Source organism: Cydia amplana, chromosome 15 (genome assembly GCF_948474715.1).
Source record: "Cydia amplana chromosome 15, ilCydAmpl1.1, whole genome shotgun sequence".
In the NCBI taxonomy this organism is placed as follows: domain Eukaryota; kingdom Metazoa; phylum Arthropoda; class Insecta; order Lepidoptera; family Tortricidae; genus Cydia; species Cydia amplana.
The window spans coordinates 15001725-15025870 of record NC_086083.1 but is presented as its reverse complement, the minus strand read 5'-3'; the positions used below and the strand labels follow the sequence as shown (position 1 = coordinate 15025870).

General features: G+C 39.0%; 1 protein-coding gene across 1 annotated transcript in view; it reads left to right on the top strand.

The window, feature by feature from the left end:
• Positions 1-9314, top strand: part of LOC134654837 (hemicentin-1-like) — a 38585-nt gene extending 29271 nt beyond the window's left edge. Inside the window, exons 15-22 of the mRNA XM_063510307.1 lie at positions 3243-3337; positions 3869-4019; positions 4316-4440; positions 5142-5279; positions 5935-6072; positions 6845-6954; positions 8316-8543; positions 9168-9314. Coding sequence (XP_063366377.1) covers positions 3243-3337; positions 3869-4019; positions 4316-4440; positions 5142-5279; positions 5935-6072; positions 6845-6954; positions 8316-8543; positions 9168-9314 — 1132 coding nt within the window. The remainder of the gene's footprint in view (positions 1-3242; positions 3338-3868; positions 4020-4315; positions 4441-5141; positions 5280-5934; positions 6073-6844; positions 6955-8315; positions 8544-9167) is intronic.
• Positions 9315-24146: the final 14832 nt, after the last annotated feature.

Here is a 24146-nt window from a genome sequence, read left to right as displayed (position 1 = left end):
TATTGCCTTGATGAACACTGCGGGTTACGAGCTGCGCAAATGGGCAGCTAACGATGCTCGGTTAATGCAAGACTTTCCTCGCGACCATTGTGAGATGCCCAACAACTTCGATAAAGATGATCAATACGGATGTATCAAAGTTTTAGGCATACAGTGGGATCCAAAAACTGATTGTTTTACGTATAAGGTCAATGTGCCCGATGAAAAACAACAAGTAACTCGGCGCACTATACTATCATCTACTGCAAAATTATTCGATCCACTCGGGTGGATCAGTCCAGTAATATTTCGGGCTAAACTGCTATTACAAGAGCTACTCAGTAATGGAGATGGCAATAAGGCCGTCGATTGGGATTCTCCCGCCCCTGAAGAACTTGTACAAAAATGGCGTGAGCTCCTCTCGGATCTACCTAACATAACGAGGCTTTCAATACCTCGATGTTTGAAATTACCGGATAGTAAAAACAATACCTACTCACTGCACGGATTCAGTGATGGATCTGCTGTAGGTTATGGTGCTGTAGTTTACTTGCGCACAGTTAGCGGAAGTGGTGAAGTTACTATTAGATTTTTATTAGCAAAATCGCGAGTTTCTCCTCTACGGAAAAGAATGACTATTCCTCAGTCGGAATTAAACGGTACTTTGCTATTGACTAACCTTATCAACCATGTATATAACACTCTGGTTAACGAATTGTCTATAGAGATCAATGACGTTATTGGCTGGTGCGATAGCACCATTGTACTTTCTTGGATACGGACACAACCTCACAAATTGCAGGTTTACGAAGGGAATCGTGTATCGAAAATTATAACATCTGAAGTGAAAATTACCTGGAGACATGTTCCAACTGAACAAAACTGTGCAGACGTGGCATCACGTGGTACATCTGCTGCTATGTTATTGAACCATTCGTTATGGTGGAACCCGACATGGTTAACCGGTAAACCCAGCACTTGGCCAAGTAAAGGACCTGAATTTCCTGAAATATTACTTCCCGGCTTGAAATCTAAATTCGTCACAAATGTTGCAACTACTATAGACGACAGATTTGATATTATTGAGCGATATAGCTCCTTTAAAAAAATTGTAAGTGTTACGGGATTTATACTGCGTTTTCTCCATAATATACGTAACCCCAATTCGCGAATTTCAAAGACTTACCTTACAGTTAACGAACGTAGAAATGCTATAAGAAAACTTATTATTCTAGTTCAAAGAGATGCATTTAGCGATGAAATAAATTCACTCAACTTAAAAAATAGGATAAAATCACCCTTAAAAAAGCTAAATCTCTTTTTGGATAGTTTAGGTATTGTCAGGGTTGGTGGTCGCCTCCAACATTCAACTTTGCCATATGATGCCAAGCATCCAATATTGCTCCCGGGTAACAGCTCGTTTGTTAAACGGCTAGTTGAAGATTATCACATTACATTTTGTCATATTGGAGCTAATACGCTTGAATCAATATTATCACGTAAATACTGGATTCTGACCGTCAGACGAATAACTCGAAGTGTAACGTTTAAATGCGTTCAGTGTTTCCGAGTTCGTCCACGCTTTACTCAACCACTCATGGCAGATTTACCACCAGATCGTGTTAGGTCTTTGCGTCCATTTCAAGGTGTAGGCACGGACTATGCAGGACCTTTTAACATTAAGACCAGCACTTTAAGAAATGCTCGAGTAGAAAAATGTTATCTTTGCATATTTGTCTGTTTGGTTACAAAAGCTGTACACTTAGAAGTAGTTTCTGGACTTTCCATAGTAGCTTTTGTAGACTGCTTTACACGCTTTGTTTCGAGACGCGGATTACCATCTCTCGTTAGATCCGATTGTGGCACAAACTACACTGGCACTGATAAATATTTGAAAGACATTTATGTGTACCTGCGGAATCATAATACAGAGATTAGTCGGGAACTTGCTAAATCTGAAATAACATGGTTATTCAACCCTCCGAGTAGTCCTAATATGGGAGGTCTATTTGAGGCAGCAGTAAAAACAGCTAAAACACTTATGCGTAGAGTTCTCGGCGAACAAAATCTGACTTTCGAACAGCTTAGTACTTTTTTCACCCGTGCAGAAGCAGTTATGAATTCTAGACCTTTGACGCCCTTAAGTTCGGATCCGAATGATTTTGAAGTCCTTACCCCCGGACATTTTTTAATAACTGAACCTTTGACGGCCTTACCTGAGTATGACTTTGAGGAGACAAATATCGGTCGACTTAATCGTTTTCAATTGTTACAACGCCTCTCGCAACACTTCTGGTCACGCTGGCGTAACGAATACCTACACACCCTTCAGTTAAGGCATAAATGGACGGATTCGACAGATTCGGTTAAAATCGGAGACCTAGTCCTTATTAAGGAAGATAACTATCCTCCCTTGCAATGGAGACGCGGACGAATAACTAAGTTACTACCGGGCAATGATAACGTAATACGAATTGTAGAACTTCGTACTCAAAAGGGGACTCTAATGAGGCCCGTTGCTAAATTAGCTAGACTTCCTCTTGATGCTTAAGATCAACCAAGCTCTACTTGGTTCGGGGGGGGAGTGTATGTTCAGGCATAATAAAAACATGTCTATCGGCTACATAATTCAAATAGCGCGGGAAATCGCCGTGCTTGCGACAATCGCGCGACAGCCACGCCACTCGCCGGTCAGTTCCCTCCGTGGCAGAAAAGGGAAACTAGTCACTGCGGAAAACAAACGACGGACGGCACGTTTTTGCTATGGCGGTGCTGTAAAATTGGTTTTATTGTGAAAATACTATCTGTGAAGGTTCTGTGTGAGTGTATCAAGTGTCAGGAACCTCGGAACATTAAATTGAAACATCAACAAGAGCGGGGGCTCTGCCCCTGACCAGAAATGGAGCCGGCTTCCATCCCATCCCGAGGCGGTTAGCAACAGGTAACTACTGTGTTATTTGTTTATGCAGTTGATAACATGTATTTGCCTGAACATGGGGTTAATGTTTAAGTTACAATAATAAGTTGCAAACATCGGGGAAGGGCGAAACAGTACACAACACACTCGTTATCGGCCTATCATGGGGTCTCTCGACGAGTGTGTACAGCTGACATAACAAGTTTTGAAATTTTATTAAGAGATTCTCGCAATTATAATGCTTGATTCATTTAGAAGAGAAATAAGATTTTAAAGTATTTGCCAGAAATGATATAAGTATAAGTATCTTAAAAATGAATCCTGATACTAAGTGTCTTTTACGTAGGTTTTCAGCCGTACTATCAGATGCCGGATACTACGCATGTCAAGCGAGTAACACGTGGGGAAGTGATTCTATCACTATCGAGCTCGACGTTATTGGTAAGATAACTACAGAAGAGTAGACATTTAAGAACCTGGGGGCTTAGCCAAGGTGATAATCGTATTTGTGTATTTACATCGAAAAAGGCCGATCGACTTAAGCTGCTAAATGCCATTTTCTATCAATGATTGTCTTCTTGACTAGGGGGCTGTTCATAAATTACGTCATCTATTTTTGACGATTTTTGACCCCCCCCCCCTTAAAATCATCCAAAAATCATGCGTCGAATAGCCCCGTTTCCTCCTACGTCTTGCTACCATCATCCGATGTCCAGACCCCCCCCCCCCTAATTTGAAATGACGTAATTTATGAATAGCCCCTAGAATCCTATGAAATTGGTTTATTTTGACAAGAAATGAGGTGTTGCCCTGATTTCTTGAAAACATATGAAAGGAAGCGATTTTTTGTCAGGGTTGCTGGTTTGTCTCATTGTTTTTTTAGGGTATGGATTTTCTAAGAAGTTAAGAAAATTTGTTTTTATAACATAGATACCCAATGTAAACTAAAAATAACTTTGTATTTTCCACTAGTTCCTGTCGCTGTGAAGTCCCCAGACAAGACCCACATTGAACAAGAGGAAGGTACGTCCCTGAACTTGGAGTGCAAAGCTGGCGGACCTCCCCCGCCCCACATCACATGGTTCTATCGCAAGACGAACACATCTGACGCCATTAAAATTGCGTAAGTTTCCCATAGATTTAGAAGAAATTAACATGAGTTTAAAAAAAAACTGCTTGTTAACTCAGAAAACAAGTTTTGCTTAGGAAATGCGGTATAATATACGTTGTTTATTGTACTATTAGGGCTCATTTAGGCGATGCAAGAACTCGCATGTGAGTTTCATTACATTTCGGGTTTTGATCGGTCGGTTGAAATGGACGTAACCAACAGTCCGCAATGTAGCTAAAATCGCATGCGAGTTCGCGAGCCGGCGTCTAAATCAGCCCTTAATTATTGAACATTTATTTTATTTCTAGCCACAATACCGTAGAAGGAGACTTGCGTTTCGCTCGAATCCACCACGGACAGAGCGGCGAGTACACATGCGTTGCCGTTAACGCCGGCGGTTCCAAAAATATCACCTACACCGTATCAGTCACAGGTAAATTTTCTTCAGAGTCCATCTGAGCTTGCACTTGCACGCTTGTGCAAGCTGGTTCAGGGTGGTTCATTATTTACAAGTGCCAACTTAGATGCTTATCTAAGTTGGCACTTGGAAGTGACATAGAGTAACCAACTTTGCTCGTTGCGGTCTAGCATGAGTTGCGTTCTCGCGCGCGCTCCACATCTTGCGCGACTTCAAGTATTGAATCGCGCACGAGAATGTAACTCGTGCTAGACCGCCTGGGATTAGGTACCTCAGTACTATATACTATAGAGTCTATAGGTACCATCGCCCACACTGTTAACTGTGCATCGGTGGACCTTACGCCTTTTGTAATAAGATTCACCGATGTACTTAATAGTTAAGAGTGGTGGACTCATGAAGAGAAAAATATGAATATTGCTATGCTAATTCAGATTGAAATAAGTAACTCATTGAAACAAACTCTACATCTCAGTCAAAATATGTGGATTCACCGTTTTGTATAGGTACGAGTATTATGGCAGTTTTTGCATAATATATGACATCTATTATAGATTAACGTATGTGGTACCTAAGCTAAGTAGTTTATTGTTCTTAAAACAACAGATATACAAAATATTAAATAGCACAATCTATTTGTTTCATAGTGATTACTCTCAAAGAAACCCGAAGAAAACTTTGGCAGTTTCATTACTTTCCACCTTCCCTGATTTCAGCTCGTCCCTCAATCCTGTTCAGGATGCGGCAATATGACGGCGTGAAGGGTGATATGTACCTGCGGGTCCCCTGCGATGCTACCGGCAACCCCAAACCTGAGGTCCTTTGGACCTTTGGTGGGAAGAACCTTTCTTCAGGTAAAACGTCTACAAGATCTGAGCTGCATGCTTGGAGCATTTTACAGTAACAAAGTTTGAAAGTGCCACTATTAAAGTTATATTTTATGGGAATTTTTGTGGTGACACTGGCACACTATTACTTGCCAAATCGGTGCAGAGTTAGATAGGTCAACAATTTTTGGGTATATATTAGCGTTATATACCTACATATTTGCTGTACACATCAGATAAAAAAAGAAAAGATAGTTTATTCAAGTAGGCATATTACAATTCGCTTATGATCCTTATGAACGTCAAATAAAGCTTCATAAAATAAACGTACTTTGAAGCGCAACTTTCTCGCTTAACACACAGCATATGCATGTTCAACCCTTTTGCTTTTTGGAAGTCAAATGATAAAAGCTTAATAAGCACCACTTGCACGATCCCACTAACACGGAGTTAACCGGTTAAACCTGGAGTTACCATGGTTACCATTACAATTTTACACTAGGTTAGGTGGCACTTAGTAAGTTAACTGTAACAGTGTCCACGGAAAAAATGTCCGATTTTTTTTGAACGTTTTTGTTCTACATGGATGGACTGACCCTAATTCTTCCCGATAGGCTGACGCTACCTCCATGTTCTACTCGATTCACTGTTACATTCTTACTTAGACTTTCCTTGGTTGCAGACACTCAATGGTACCTCATCGGAAAAGATGGCAGTCTAATCATCAAGAAAGTGGACGACTCGGCAGCAGGGACGTACACTTGCACAGCTATCAACAAATTTGGATCTACCTCCGAACAGTTTCAAGTAGTTGTTAATGGTAAGCAGCTAAACAGTTAGCGAGTCGAGTTCTATGGCACTATTCAAAAACCTATGTATGTACAGTCACGCTCAGTGACTGTTACGCCATTTAGGGTTCTAGCTAAATTGGACATTCCATAGCATAAGTATGGAACAACCTATTTAGCTAGGACCATAAATGGCGTAACGATCGCGGAGCGTGATGGTACCTGTTTCGTGCTGACTTGTAAAAGACGCCCTTGAGGCCTACTTTTGAGGCCAAACTTTGAATTTTTCGAATTTTGAACTTTGTCAAGTTTTATTCCATTGTCCACAAAAGATTCTTTCTAAAATGTGTATGACACTTTTAGCACGTTATTTTATTTCTGTATTAAAAATTACAATATTTACATATACTTCATCAATTTTCGACGAAACCTAATGTCACCTGGGGCATAGTCCCCAGGACACTGGCCGCATTTCCCCGCTGTATAGTTAAGCTCAGCCTTTGGGCAAAATATGACCCTGCTCGTAGGTCGCCAGACACCCCAACAAGTTTTCGGGAAATATCCATTATTATGGTTCTGGTGTCTGACGACCAAGGCCCAAAAGTCTCGACCGCTAGTGCCGCAAATTCGTAACTATTTTTACTATTACTTATTCTGCGCTATTTTTCAGATTTTGTCAAATTTGCGACCACAATCTTTTTCAAAATTTCACACACACCTTTATTAATATGTGTCGTGTCTTTATCGCGTATATTCCTTTGTCTGTAAAAAAGATATACACGTTTAGAATTTTTGTTTTTTCAGATTATCCTGTAGACCGTTTTTTATCGATCATGATAGAAGAAGGTACAACGGAAAATATAGCGTGCAGTGTTCCACACAGGCCGAAGATTGACAGAGTAAATTGGTTCAAGGTACGTTTATGTTCATCTATCTTTTAAAATATTGTAGTAAATAGAATAATATTATATTGAAACAAATAAGTTTAGAGTCCTGCATACATACGTAGACAAATACGTAGACTTATTTATAATCTAATACCTTTAAACGAGCAATTCTTGCATATATATATATACTTATTTATTTATATATATATATTTCGGGGATCTCGGAAACGGCTCTAACGATTTCGATGAAATTTGGCATATGGGGGTTTTCGGGGGCGAAAAATCGATCTAGCTAGGTCTTATCTCTGGGAAAACGCTAATTTTTGAAATTTTATATGATATGATATGTCTTCCAGATATTAAGATTTAAGCTTGATAAGTATTTAAGTTTTAAACGAGTTTATACCTACTTATTTTTCCTGATACTTTTATTAGTGAGTAGAGTAGCCTCTGCCCGTTACCGCATCAGCAGCAGCCCCTATAGGAATGAATTCCGAGATGAAAGGTATCCTATGTCTTTTTCCAATCATTTGTTATTTACCAGTCGTTTTTCGGTGTAGGAAAATATTGACAGGACTAATACCAACAAGGCCTAGTTTTCTCTCTGGGTTGGAAGATCTTTCGTAAACACTTATGGCGTTATTCATAAACGGCTGCTAAGTTAATCAGCTGATGGCCGTCGATTGTCCCTCCCTATGGCATAAAAACAGATAGGGACAAACGACGATCATCAACTGATTAAGTTAGCAGCCGTTTATGAATAGCGCCATTAGCGCTTACCCCAATTCTGATGATTATTTACCAAGCGGACCCCAGGCGGCCTAGCCAACGGGAATCATGTAGGCCATTATTTACAAAGCATGAAATTTTGACATTACCATGTATGTATATTTTTGAAGCAGCTGTTTTTGTAAAAAAATACCCACATCTGTTCAAAAAAGCTAAAGATGTATATCATAGAAACACAAGGAACCCAAACAGACTTGTAATTGATTTTGTTCCAAATACTTCCCTTTTCATGAAAAGTAGTTATTATATGTGTAGTTATACGAATATTTAATGCTCTTCCTGATAATGTTAAGGATCTCCCTCTTAATTCATTTAAAGCACAACTTTATCGTCGGCTAAAAACTAAGATGTTTTACACTACAGATGACCTGTTTTGCATGTTAGATAATATTGAGTAGAAGTTAGATAGTTATTTAGTTAAGTTTAGTTTAAGTGTACATTTGTATGCTAAACTAGCAAAATATGTTTAAGCACAGATATATGTTATCCTTACCAACTCATTGTACCATATTTTAAGCAAATAAAGAATATTATTATTATATTATTATTATTAAGGTGCTAATTGAGAAGGTTGATCATTTGTTTATATTTTCTTTCAGGACGGCCGCAACATATCGTCTGGCGAGCTCAAGAACGTGACCCAAGCGGACGCGGGCACGTACACGTGTCGCGTGAGCGGCCCGGACCGACCACCCCAGACCGGCTCCACCAGGGTCGAGGTCGGGTTTAAGCCTCGCTTCAACTATGAGGGAGACAACAATATACCGTATGAGTATGGACGCCGAGCAACCATGGATTGCTCTGCCAGTGGAACTCCACAGCCTATTGTAAGTGTTACATTACATCATTGTTTTAACCTGTCAGATCCCAGTGGCTCAAATATGAGCCGGAATTGTATGGATTTGAGAGGTCCTGGGAAACGAGGGGTTAAGAAGTCTAAAAGCGCTGGTGGCATAGCGACTTGCAATCCGGAGGTCGCGGGTTCAAACCCTGGCTCGTACCAATGAGTTTTCCAGAACTTATGTACGAAATATCATTTGATATTTACCAGTCACTTTTCGGTGAAGGAAAACTTCCTAGGCCTAGGTCTTGGGCCTAGTTTACCCTCTGGGTTGGAAGGTCAGATGGCAGTCGCTTTTGTAAAAACTAGGATCTCGCCAATTCCTGGGATTAGTTCCCTAGTGGACCCAAGGCTCCCATGAGCCGTGGTAAAATGCGGGGACAACGCGAGGAAGATGATGATTGTTTTAAGAAGTCTCAAGACGTATCACGGGTAAGTGCTGTGGATAGACCGGCCGCCTAGATAGCTGTCGAATCAACGGATAACTGTAGGCTGACAAAATCTTCTGAAATATTTCCCAACGTTTTAGATATTTCTGCAACTTTCACATCTATTTTTCTATTCATGCATTTCTAAAATGACCTTTGTCTAAAACTAAACATGCTTACAGGTGACTTGGCTCCACGACGGCAGACCGCTCCCATACACCCAGTTCAAATACGAGTTTTTAATGAACAACGACGGTCAAAGAGGGCGCTACACGTGCGCCGTCACCAACCAGTACGGATACGTGCAACAGGACTTCATTATTGCTTAGGTGTGTGCGTGTAACATTCCATCACTCAAAGTCATATAGTCAAAAAACTTTATTCATCGAGGCCTAGCAAAAAGCACTTATGACTACGCACTACTTCGAACCTGGTATATCATACTGCTACTCAAAAATAAAACGCAGTACGTAACTTTATAACATAGTTAAGGTACAATGGGGTAGCTACGAATGCAGTACAATAGTTTTCAAATATTTATTTTATTCGATAACTTCCCCTAAAACATAAAAACAAGGAGTCAAATCAATGACGCATTGAAGAGTCTCGCGTAGTTTTTTTATAAAATTATTTCTTTTCAGATGCAGATTCCCGGGTACGATAGTTGCACTAATTACAAATTACAGAACAGACGCGCTTATCTTGTTAATCTAGTACTAGTACCAATACTTAGATCTGATATGTGTTAAAATAAGTTTGTTATAATTTTACTTAACTGTACGCTTGAAAAGTTATTAATAAAATGTTGAACACAGTGTGTTGGTGTACTTTTTCAATTACCTTTAATGAATTTGGAAATACATCCCGACGTTTCGAACCACTCAGTCTTTCGGATAGTCCACGTCTCGTCTGCCGTTCCGTCCCGTCTCAGTATTGAGGTTACATTCATATTACAACTGCAGCAGCATTCCGTTCGGATTCAGTCTACAACAACATTACTGCAGCTGTATTGCAGCGCGACATTATTGCCGACTGCATTGCCGTCGCAAATATCAAAAATCCGGGTAGCAACATCGGTTTTAACATTTGCGACGGGAATGCAGATGCCGAGTGTACCTACACCTAGAACGAATTCCTAATTGAGTCAGTATCTTTATTGCTTATATCTTTATTGCTTATATTAGAAGCTCACAGGGAAGCCCGGCTTCAATTCAAGTTGTGGGAGTTAGCTGGTAAACCACGTCAGGGTAGGGTTTTTGATCTTATGCATCATACCAGGAAACTATTCAAGTCTAGACTTAAGTGGTGTCAGAGCAGGCAGGAGCAGATCCTGATGGACAAACTAGCTACTTCCCACAATAATAAAAAGTTCAAAGATTTCTGGACCGGGACTAAGAAAATGAACGTGAGGCCGGGCTTGCCGGTGAGTGTGAAGGGTAAGTCGGACTGTGGGGAGATTGCCGACATATTTAGAGAGCACTTCAATGTCAAATCGCTGCTAGATGGAAATTCTGTCTCACAGCAAAAAGCTAATGAGAGGGCCGTCGGGGCCGGGCGTTCTACCCATTTTACCTCTAAACAAATTAACTCGGTCATCAGTAATATGCAGAGGGGTAAGTCGCCTGGCCACGATGGCCTTAGTATAGAGCACTTTAAATATGCAGGAGTGCACCTACCTCGAGTACTATCGTTATTACTCAATTTATGTATTGGTCACTCGTACCTTCCGGCGGAGCTCATGAGGACGATTGTTGTACCAGTGGTTAAAAATAAAACGGGTGACCTATCTGATAAGGCGAACTATCGCCCTATCTCGCTCGCCACCACTACAGCTAAGATACTTGACCGTGTGCTTGACAATGTGCTAGACAAACACCTAAATATACACGATGGCCAATTCGGCTTTAGAGCGGGGCTGTCCACGGATAGTGCAATTCTATGTCTTAAGCACACGGTCAGGTATTATACAGATAGGAAAACCCCCGTCTATGCCTGTTTCCTCGATTTGTCCAAGGCATTTGATCGAGTCAATTATGATCTGCTTTGGCAAAAACTAAGTGAGACAGGTATACCGACGGAGTGTGTGGGACTGTTTAGGCACTGGTACAGCAATCAGATAAACCAGGTCAGGTGGGCGAGCAGTTTATCCAACGAGTATAGGCTTGAATGTGGGGTAAGACAGGGTGGTATCACCTCACCGAAGCTCTTCAACCTATACATCAACGAGCTGATAGTCGGGCTGAGTGGCATGCATGCTGGGTGCTATGTGGGTGGCACTTGTGTCAACAGCCTAAGTTATGCCGATGACATGGTGCTACTGAGCCCGTCTGTCGGTGCGCTGGAGCAGCTGCTTGCCTACTGCGAAGCCTACGCCTTGACCCATGGACTAGAGTACAACACTAAAAAGAGTGAGGTGATGGTATTTAAGGCGGGTAAAATTAAGCCATACTATATACCACCTATTATGTTGAACTCTAGCCCATTACAAGTTGTGGACAAGGTTAAATACCTGGGACACGTCCTCACGAGCGACCTAAGGGATGATTTAGACTTGGAAAGGGAGCGCAGGGCGTTGGCGGTTCGGAGTAATATGATAACCCGCAGGTTTGCTCGTTGCTCACGTGATGTAAAAATCACGCTATTTAAATCATACTGTCAATCCTTGTACACGAGCAGCCTGTGGGTCCGGTACACGAAACGAGCTTACAACGCCTTGCGCGTACAGTATAACAATGCTTTTAGAATGCTGATGGGACTGCCTCGCAGGTGCTCTGCATCGGGCATGTTTGTGACAGCTCGCACGGATGGTTTTCAGACTATATTACGTAAAAATATAGTCTCATTACTAAGTCGTGTGAGGTGTAGTCCCAACAGCATTCTAAGAGAAATTGCTGATAGGTATGATTGTCCGATGCTAAAGCATTGGACCGAGCAGATCAAAGGTGTAGCGCAATTTGTAGTGTAGGTACCTGCTATGCTGTAGTAGTGTAGGTAGGTATCTATATTATAAATTAATTAGCCGAACATAAATGTATATAATGTAAAAATACTAACACTAGATTAAGATATTTGCTTGTATTACTAACACTCTATGGATACTTTTGTTTGTCCGAAATAAATAAATTATTATTATATTATTATTGCTAAAAGTATCCGTTTTTAGGGTTCCGTACCCAAAGGGAAAAAACGGGACCCTATTACTAAGACTCCGCTGTCCGTCCGTCTGTCCGTCCGTCCGTCCGTCCGTCCGTCCGTCCGTCCGTCCGTCCGTCCATCCGTCCGTCCATCCGTCCGTCTGTCTGTCACCAGGCTGTATCTCACGAACCGTCATAGCTAGACAGTTGAAATTTTCACAGATGATGTATTTTTGTTGCCGCTATTACAACAAATACTAAAAACAGAATAAAATAAAGATTTAAGTGGGGCTCCCATACAACAAACGTGATTTTTGACCGAAGTTAAGCAACGTCGGGCGGGGTCAGTACTTGGATGGGTGACCGTTATTTTGCTTGGTTTTTTTTTGCTTGTTTTTTTTTGCTTGTTTTGCTCTATTTTTTGTTGATGGTGCGGAACCCTCCGTGCGCGAGTCCGACTCGCACTTGGCCGGTTTTTTTTTAATTAATTACTTACCAGACTACGGCAAAGTTTAAGGAAGGATTGTGATAGTAGCTGTTTTTAAAAGAGCGAAAGTCTCCGTTTCAGGTTGAGCAAAAACGCTTTCATATGTCCGTCTGTTCCCTTTTTGTACAAGTGGTATTCCTCAACCGATTTTCCTAAAATTTATTGAGCAGGTATCTAAATGTATATTATAGATTTTATTGTCGATTTGGTGTTTGAATATTTTCAAAGCGGTGGAGCCATCATAGGGGTATATGAAGTTGTAAAGCTCGCACAGCCGCTATAGTTGTATTATTATTATTTTATTATTTATTTAATTAATAAAGTACAGTGATATTCTTAACTATAATCATAGCCTCGCAAAACTCAACAATGAGTTTGACTGCGTGTGTGTGTGCGTGCGTGTGATATATTATATCCTAGCATCCAAAATAAAGCCGATCTTGATAACCAGTGTCAATCCATAGGCTACATGTTTAAACAAAATGCATTCCAAAATAGAGATGATTCTAATTATGAATGAATCCGCATGCTCCGTGTAAATTGATTAACTACCCTGATGATCAATTTGTAACACTAAGTTATAACCTGTGTCCGTTTCAGTTTGACACCGCTCGCCATTTGAATCTGTACTTTCCAGCGACTTGGATTTGTCAGTAGGTAAATCTTCTTCTCCTAGATAGAGTCCTAATGTCTGAGCACTAGAAGTAAGCGATCTCACCATCGGTATCTAAGTTGTGTACACAACCAACCTTTGCTGCATTGCTAGAACTAGCGGCGGTTTATTCCCTGATCCCTATAAGACAGGTTTATTAAGACAGTTTAGGGCTCAGGACACTATTCCTAGGCTGTCTAATAATAGAATACTACTAGAATACTAGAAGTCGCCCTATGTTGTAGTGCTTTCCATCCTAGCTGATTTTTTGCTTTCGTAATTGAGCTCTGGAGTCCAAAGCGTGCACCCTCCTCGACTACATGAACACATTCACTGCCCCCGACGCAGATGTGCGTCCACCGTCATACAAGTTTGTTCCTAGTCCCCTGGCAGTGAATGCGTTAAACTGGTAGGTACATACTCGTAAGTTTAATTACAATAACAGCACAGTCATAGTCATAATTTTATTACAGTGTAGTCCGCTATATTTTACAGTCAGTTGGCCCTATTGTCTTGCTCTTCGTTAAGGATCGAAATATGTCGAGTAATCTTTACCAATTTAATAGAATATATATTTTTTAAATAGGCTTCTTGATAAGGATAATCCGTACTTGTTTACAGAAGAGATAAAGATGTGGCTGCTAATATTGTCCTCGATGCTGTTGGTATGTATTTGTTTTATAAATTTAAAGTTTTTAAAAGGTAACTTATTAAGCTGTCAGAATGTGACATTTGGAGAACTAAATAAAGTGCCGGTAAAGACATTTTACTGTTTCTTAAAGTCGAATATTTTTTTAAACGTTATTTTATTCCAGTTCGGCGGGATCCATGTAATTATAAATGTTTAATGTTTAATACCTATACACTAAACGCTGCAATAATCGAATATCAAAATAGGAGTGACAACATATGTAGGTACAACACAATATATTACGATTTATTTACGATATTCATATGTCAAAATCTTAAAATGTCTAAAATAAAGTTTTAGATGCCTAGTCATAAAAACACATTTTTTATTGTGTTTGGGTTTGGGAAACGCACTTTTTTAATAATTTGGAACCTTAATTTAGCACTCATAATCTCATTAGACTATACATATATGTCGGAGCGAGACACCAGAAAGACGTATTGCAGCATTACAGTTCATAGTTAGACGCCTGTAAAAGTCGATTAGCAATGTTTGGCTACGTATTATTTGCTTGTAACGAAATAATAAAGTTGCGTAGTGAATAACGCCACCATCTATTGGCGTATTGATGAACTGATGGTTTGAACAAATGGTTTTGAACTGGAAGATGTACTATATGTTCCTGCAATTTCTAGAAACCTGATATCTGTAAGTTCAATCACTGATCACGGTGCATCTGTACTCTTCGCTGGAAATAAGGTATCTGTAAAGAAACATAATAATATTATTCTTACTGGTTATAAAACTAGAAACGGTCTCTATGAAACAGAATTTTCTGCAAATATCGTTCGAGAGGTATTGTTCTCCGAGAATGTCGATATCTGGCATCGCCGGCTCGGTCACGTATCGGATGTGCCGCGTCTAGCTAAATTGGTAAACGGTATTAAAATTGGGGGGGCAAATCAAGAACATTTTTGCGAAATATGTGTCAAAGCGAAAATGACTAGAAAACCTTTCAAAAACAATAGAATTCAAGCTAAATTCCCTTTGGAAATAATTCATACGGATGTTTGCGGTCCAATAGAAACTCCCACTTGGGATAACAAAAAATATTTTATTACTTTCCTAGATGACTTTACACATTTTTGTGTCGTTTATTTAATTACTTTTAAAAGTGAAGCCTTTGACAAAATAAAACAGTTTGTGACTTTAGCGGAAAATCATTTCAATTCAAAAGTGAAAAAAATAAGATGCGATAATGGACGCGAATACTCGAACAATAATCTAATGTCTTGGTGCAACTCTAAAGGAATAATTCTAGATCTAACAATACCCTACACGCCGCAACTGAATGGAAAAGCGGAGAGACTGAATAGAACCCTGTTAGAAAGAACTAGAGCATTAATATTCGATGGCCGTGTTCCAAACTATCTATGGGGCGAAGCACTTACAACTGCCAGCTTCCTAATAAATAGAAGCCCCACCGAAGGTAAAGACAAAACTCCAGCTGAGATGTGGTTTGGCTTCAAACCAAATGTATCGCATATAAGAAGATTTGGTTCAACAGCCTATTATAAAATAAACTCAGGTGTACGAAAGTTAGAAGTTAGATGTAATAAAGGAATTCTGATTGGCTATATCAGAAATGGTTACAAAATATGGGTGGATGAAACGAAAACAATTGTAAGAGCCAGGGATGTAAGAATAAATGAAGACGAGCAAGGTATATATCTAAATGAAGAAAATGATGAAAGCATTAGAGGTCTTTGGAAGATATTCGAAGAGAATGAAGAGACGGTTAGGGAAGGCACAACACGAAATAAAGAAGTTAATAGACAGGAAGAAAATCAAGGTGGTAGAGTCAACAATAATGAAGGTCGAGAAGGTGAAATGTTAAGAAAAAGAATGAGTAGTAGAAATATGGAGAGTGTTCGAGAAGGCGATATTCATTTGAGAAGATTGAGTAGTGAAACAAGTGAAGACGAAACAAATGAAGACGAAACAAATGAAGGTGAAACAATTGAAGGTGGAACAATTGAAGGTGGAACAAATGAAGATGAAACAAATGAAGTAGAAACAAATGAATTCGAAACAAATGGCAATGAAACAAATAACAATGAAACAAATGAAGTTGAAATAAATGAAAGTGAAACAAACCGAGAAGTAGAAGAAGAAGAAAGTAATGAAGAATACTATGATGGAAATGAAGAACCTGTTGATACTGAACTAGTTGAAAATCGAGTTGAAAGTAATCGTAATCGAAATAATGATAGTGATAATAATGAAAATAGAAGAGTTCAGCCTGCCAGAGAACGTAGACTACCCGATAGATATAAAGATTATTTAATGAATTATGACACTGAAGCATCGATGTTGACCTACGAGGAGGCAATAGAATCAAAAGAAAAGGACAAATGGAAACAAGCTATAGAAGAAGAAATTAAATCACTTGAAGAAAATAAGACGTGGTCATTTGTGGATGAACAAGAAGCAAAAGGAAGGAAATTAGTTACTAGCAAGTGGATTTTTACTGTCAAGTCTGATGGTAGGTATGAAGCCAGACTAGTTGCAAGGGGCTTTCAACAAAAGTACAAAATAGATTATGATGAGACATATAGTCCGGTAGTCCATACTACTTCTTTAAGAATTCTATTATCAATTGCGGCAGCGAAAGGTCTAAAGATGAAGCAGTTTGATGTGAAAACGGCCTTTTTACATGGAGACTTGAAGGAATGTATATATATGAAGGTGCCTAAAGGCTACAGTGACAAAGAAGGCAAAGTATGCAAACTAAACAAGAGCTTGTATGGTTTAAAACAAGCTCCACTAATGTGGAATATCAAGTTTACAGAGTTCTTAACAAAGATGGGTTTTAAACAAATGAAACTTGATCAATGCATCTTTGTCATGGAAGGTGAAAGGAAAATTATCCTTGCAGTATATGTCGATGACGGATTAATACTCGGAGAAAGAGAAGAAGATCTATTGCATATAATAGATACAATTCAAAAATCCTTCGAACTAAGAATTTTAGATGAAGTAACTAATTATATAGGTTTGGATATAAAGCAAGATAAGAAGGGGATTAAAATTTTTCAGAAGACATATAGTGAGAAAATCATTAAAAAATTTAATCTTGAAAATGCAAAAGAATGTAAATGCCCAACAATTATGATAGAAGAACATCCATCTGTTAAAGTTGATACAAAGTCTCATGAGCTTTACCGCGAGATGATAGGGTCATTGTTATATCTCTCGAATAAAACGCGACCAGACATTAGTTTTCACGTAGGTTATTGTTCGAGGCATCAAAATTCTCCAAATTTAAATGATTTAAACAATGCTAAAACAATTTTGCGATTCCTTAAAGGTTCAGCAGAAAAAGGGATTCACTTTAGTAAAGATGATAAAGTTCTCAGGGGTTATTGTGATTCGGATTTTGCGGGAGATCCAGACACTAGACGCAGCACTTCTGGTTTTGTGATTTGGCTGAATGGTGGACCAGTGGCATGGAGCTCAAGAAAACAATCAGTAGTCGCATTAAGCAGTACAGAAGCAGAATTTATAGCAGCAGCAGAATGTTGTAAGGAACTACTGTTCGTAAGGGATCTGATCTATGAGATAACCAAAGAAAAACTCGAAGTTGAGATGAGAGTGGATAATCAGTCTGCGATTTGGCTTATGAAGAAAGGAATCATGGGAAAAAGAAGCAAACATATAGACGTAAAATACTATTATCTAAAGGAGAAAATCGACGAGAATCAGATTACAGTAAAATACTGTCCAACTGGATCACAGCTGGCTGATATACTAACGAAAAGTTTACCAGCTGTAAAATTTGAAAAATGTCAACGAAGATTAGTGTTTTAGTGATAATGTAGTATAAGTGCGGGCTAAAGTGAACGTTAATAATTATTTCGAATAAATGTCGGGGTTTTTCTTTTATATTATATCGTAGTATGTAAGTTTTTTATAGGGTGTGTAAACTTTTATATTATAATACAGAAATATATACTTATTGAAAGAAAACTTGAGGATCAAGGATTCTAGAAACAAAGTGTATTCAAAATTGAGGGGGTGCTTAATAATGATTCACTTAAGGGGGTGTAAGTGTAGAAAGTGTAACTGAATCATTATTTAACCTCATCCACCAAAAAAGAAGAAGAGTAACATTCCCTTTAATAGGTACATTTTACATCGTTTCTGATAAATATCCTTGAGTTTTTTGTTTCTAAGTCTGTATTTTAATATTTTATAATTGGTATTAGAATTGTTATTAGGTATAGATTATTAGTGATGTTGAAGAGTTGAGTCGGTGAATAAAGGTTTTATTTTATATAATATGATTAGTATGGAAGAATCGAGTGGGAGTATAAAGGAAATATAGAAGAGGATTATTGTTGATGAGTCGAGCAGGAGAATAAAGGATTTATTAAAGAGTAGAAGAATAAAACGTTTATTATAGATAATTTGTGGTGACGTATCGAGTGGAGGAATATTTGAGTACTTATCTTGTTGAATGAGAATTTACTGTAATGTATTTGTTGAATGGGGATTACATGTATGTAATATGTGGGAAATATACAGGGTGATGTAATATGTTGGAAATATACAGGGTGATGTAATATGAGGGAAATATACGGGATGTGTTATGTTTTTTCTGGTTATTGTACTTATATGAAATTATTTATTGGAATATTGTCTTAACTAAAGAATAGCGCTGTAAATTAATGCTTCAAGCAGAGTCGATTGAGGGGGTGTGTTGGTATGTAGAGGGTGTATATGCAATCGACACTGGCTTGACACATTTAATTTGAATACAGAAGCTCAAGTTTGAATGATGTTTAATTCAAACTTGAGAATGTCAATTACTCTACTTCCAAACGCCGTCATGTAATGTTGTGTTTATAAAGTTTATAAAATAAATAATAAATAATGTATTGACAAACTAAAGTGCCTTCCAGTATTTATAATAAACCTCCAAAGACCTCCTGCAACCAATTAAGAAAAATAACAGGTAGAAGGCTTTGGAACGTCAAGAGGAGTATCTTGAGTGAACGTAGGCACGAGCAGGCATTTTTGTCGTTATGTTGGTAGACTGGTCAGGTGGTGAATTGGAGGCGGGAGCGGTTGGCTCCGCCGCTGGAACTGGCTTCCTTCTTCTTGATCGGACCGCGCTAGAGATCGGACGTTAGCCAAGCTCGTGCCTAATTCGCTACGTTCCTGAAGGCTTACACCTGAAGGATTATTCTGAAAGTTTATAGATTCTCACGTTCTTTAACCGTTTAGCTAAGTGTTTTATTCCAAGTGTTATTTTGATTTCTTATGTGCCATTATAAGCTTACTTTTGTAAAATAAAGAAACTATGTGTTGTTTTGAAAAGATGTGTCCCGCCGAGTTTGTTGCCGGGTTAAATCTTCTCGGGTCAGAGGTGTAGGGTTGGAGCCGGTGTAGTTTGACTTAAATAAAGATTTGAATGATTTCATGTGATCTTTTTATTTTTATCGAATCCGATTCCATCGTAAGATCGTTGTTATTTTGATTATTTAGTATTGAAATAATAGTAGGCACTAGTATGGTTAATGAGTCCGAATGTTTATTTCATGCGTTGGTAGCATACCTACTATTTTGGCTGTGAAGTAATACATCGAGGTACCATGCCCACCACCCGCTATCAATAGCCCCACACATTTAGCCCCCCTCTCCCTCTTCGACATCAGAAGTGGGATGAATGCGGAGTTTCATGTATTGCTTACACAGCCACCTGGGAGCGTGGTGTATTTCTGGTGACCTATATTCCATAATCTGGACACGTGGTAAATGGTAAGCTCACGTGTCTAACCTTCATTGAAAGGTGAGTGTAATTCATTGTTATTTGGTGAGAATTATTGTGAAATTGTGAATTATGATTGAGGCAGTCGAGTATAGCGGTCGTTACGTGACGTCATCTCTGGTATCGCCACGTTTCTTTATAATTAATTTTTGTAATCCATTTAAATCAAAGCGATCTTGAGTTATTTTGATTTGAAATCCATACTGTTAATTAAAACCAAGTATTAGCTATCACGACGTGATATTATTTCATCGCTCACTTGTGAATCTACCCTCAATAATTGATTTGAAAATAAAATTAATTTTTAAAATCCATTTAAATCTAAGTGATCTTAAGTTATTTTGATGTGAAATCCATATTGTTAATTAAAATCAAATATTGGCTGTCGCGACGTGATATTATTTCATCGCTCACTTGTGAATCTACCCTCAATAATTGATTTGAAAATACAATTAATTTTTAAAATCCATTTAAATCTAAGTGATCTTAAGTTATTTTGATGTGAAATCCATATTGTTAATTAAAATCAAATATTGGCTGTCGCGACGTGATATTATTTCATCGCTCACTTGTGCATCTACCCTCAAAAAATATTTTTTTTTCTTGAAAATACAATGCACCGTTAGAAATTGATCCTGCTGATTTGCCAATGCATAGGATTATGTAATCTTTACCCTGTAACGTTTAGTAATTAATAAAATTGCGACAAATTATTGCTCGTAATGCCGTGATAGATCACAAATAGTGCATACTATGGAAACATGAGCTACGCATATGAAAATTAATGTTACAGTGTCCTGCAGCCAGAGCCGAGCGAACTTGTAGACATCATACCATTACGCCCGTGACACAGAAGCAGCTGTGCAGTATCTTCTGTGCTGGAGATTTGTAAATAAAAGGACAGGTTTCGTTCTAATTGTTTATTAGTGAATTTTATTTTGAGTGTAATGGCGAAGCATAACAGTCGAACGTAACTAATAAGCTGTCACTTTTCGTATTGGCCCATTTTACCTTGTTACTTATTTTTGGAACACGTGTTTGTTTGTTCACAGAATGAAATAAAACGCACTCATTAAAGTTTAAATTTAATTCTGAGATTTTTGAAGTCCCGTATACATTGGAAACATGTTTTTTGTGTCTGCTACCTTGCATTTCATAAACCTTTTGAGTTTAGCCTGCATACATGATAAACCTGATACCGTGCAAATGATGATTTCAGGAACATCCAGCTATGTTGAACCACATCGTGTCTCTCGCAATCTGCCGCAGCAACGGCAACGGCAAGCGGAAAGGATCAGCCTCCGTGCTTGGGTTGGACCTCACCAACACCACCTTTGACTTGGTTGCGTGCATCATACTTTATTAAGCTGGTGAGCAGTTCCCATTTCGTTGGGATTATTTTGAGATGTTTTACTTCTGCATAGAAGTCTTGAGCGAGTTTCTGTTGTTAAAGCTAAAGAAGAAAGCTATCTTTAGTGATTTTGATCAGTAATGTTCAATTTCAGTTCATCAGTTGACGCTGATAGTACCAATGGTTCTGAGTAACATGATTTAAAGACCTGTTTTTTTTTTCTTTTTTTTTTTGGAATTCACTGTTAACATTGTTTTGCTTTCGATGGACTGAAAGCTTGTACTTTCGTAGGACTGAAATTACGCCCGATGGACTGGGCACTACTGTTTTGCTTTCGATAGACTGAAGGCACGCCCGATGGACTGGGCAATACTGTCATTCTTTCGATGGACTGAAGGCACGCCCGATGGACTGGGCAATACTGTTTTGCTTTCGATGGACTGAAAGTATGCCCGATGGATTGGGTATTGTTTAGTGACCGCATCAGAAGTGCCGGAGCATGTAAGAGGTGCACGTGGTCTGCTTTTTATGTGCAGAATGCTCTTTGCGAGGAGTAGCACTTACGCGGCTGAGATGGTTACTTCTGACGAGGGTCTGGTATCTGCCGAAGGACTGGCAATGCACCGAAGGACTGGTGTTGTTTTGTTAAAAATGAATTCCCGTTTATGTACTATGTTTATATGAGTAAAATAGGAACTATCAATTCAGAATGTTATTTATTTTAAGATGTCTTACAAAAATTTAGATCACATATGACCAATTTTTTTTTTATGCCAGATAATTTCCCCGTAAATTGATATTGACGACAATAGTAGTGATACTGTCGAGCAATGAATTAGAACTGTTGTGATTTGTGTTTTGATGTTTGGGATTGTTCTGTTTTCACATAAATTTGAGAGTATCCGCCAGATGGAGGCGATGATTATTGGAGTGTATCCGTTAGATAGCGGCGATGATTACTGATGATTATTTTTATTTAGTCGTTGCTCGATGGACTATTTTTTTGACTAGAGAATTGAGGGTTGTTAAAGTAATTTTGAACAATTATTTTTTCTGGTTTGATTGATAACAAAGTTTGATTTTAATAGTAATTTGAGTGAGACCCAAATTGTTGGTCAGGAATGACCGAGCGATGAGATACTGTGCTGTATGTTTTGTTTCAGTATCAAATGCATACACCCACACACGAGGACGTGTGTAACGCAGGACGGCCGTGTCGGAGCGAGACACCAGAAAGACGTATTGCAGCATTACAGTTCATAGTTAGACGCCTGTAAAAGTCGATTAGCAATGTTTGGCTACGTATTATTTGCTTGTAACGAAATAATAAAGTTGCGTAGTGAATAACGCCACCATCTATTGGCGTATTGATGAACTAAAATAACAGGTAGAAGGCTTTGGAACGTCAAGAGGAGTATCTTGAGTGAACGTAGGCACGAGCAGGCATTTTTGTCGTTATGTTGGTAGACTGGTCAGGCAGGTTTACCAACTTGAATTGGAGGCGGGAGCGGTTGGCTCCGCCGCTGGAACTGGCTTCCTTCTTCTTGATCGGACCGCGCTAGAGATCGGACGTTAGCCAAGCTCGTGCCTAATTCGCTACGTTCCTGAAGGCTTACACCTGAAGGATTATTCTGAAAGTTTATAGATTCTCACGTTCTTTAACCGTTTAGCTAAGTGTTTTATTCCAAGTGTTATTTTGATTTCTTATGTGCCATTATAAGCTTACTTTTGTAAAATAAAGAAACTATGTGTTGTTTTGAAAAGATGTGTCCCGCCGAGTTTGTTGCCGGGTTAAATCTTGTCGGGTCAGAGGTGTAGGGTTGGAGCCGGTGTAGTTTGACTTAAATAAAGATTTGAATGATTTCATGTGATCTTTTTATTTTTATCGAATCCGATTCCATCGTAAGATCGTTGTTATTTTGATTATTTAGTACTGAAATAATAGTAGGCACTAGTATGGTTAATGAGTCCGAATGTTTATTTCATGCGTTGGTAGCATACCTACTATTTTGGCTGTGAAGTAATACATCGAGGTACCATGCCCACCACCCGCTATCAATAGCCCCACACATTTAGCCCCCCTCTCCCTCTTCGACATATATATATATATTCGAGCGATAAAGACGTAGATAGCCGAGTTTAGATTTCGCGCGTCCCGGGTGGGCCCTTTGTATATTTTATTGTTTGTGAAAACTTGTCAAAAAACAAAGTCGCTAGTGCTGCACTCTGGCTGCAAAACATTGCAGTAATACTCCCGATAAAAAATCACAATAGTAATTTTGTGATGTTTATTGTGAATTTTTTTTAATTTGACTATATTTACTGTGTTCAGGGAGCTTGTCTGATGCATGTAAGTACTACTTGACTCCATTTAAGGTCGTCCACGCTTATGAAAATATGTCTTTTATAGTAGCGCTGCTACATTTTGTCGCTTACGCTCCGTGGCGATCGAAACGCAACTCTCACTGTCGCACTAATATGGAAGAGTGATAGAGAGACACAAAGCGTTTCGTTGTCGAAGCGATAGCGATTGTCAGCTTGGCTAGGCCGGCTGAGAGTCTACCGCGAACCACGTTCGACGTGTTGCCTCTCTGTCGCACTTGTAAATTTGTACGTAAGTGAGACAGGGAGGCAACACGTCGAACGTGGTTCGCGGTAGGCCCTCTGGTCACGTAGATTCATGTTAAGCGGAGTCTACGGGCGGGGCGACCGCTAGCTGGCGCGGGTGCACGGAGCGGGTGAGAGTCGCTGCAAACCAACTTTGCTATCTTGTTACACAGATTAAATAACTACTCGCACGTTTTCTTTTGCAGTGTTCAGATTTTTGCGCAGACCCCGTATGTACCTAGGATAGGTGCCGTAAACTCGGGTTAGTTACCCTGGGGCTAAAGTAACCCGACTTTACGGTATTTGTTTTTATAAAGACAGTTAAATAAAACAGAAGAAATAACAAAATATACAGACGGATTAACATAATAATCTGTAAAGGGACCTGGACATTTTTATTAAAAATGAAGAACTCTAAATTGTATAATTAGGTTTATATATTTAAGGAAAAATTTGAATAAGTCAC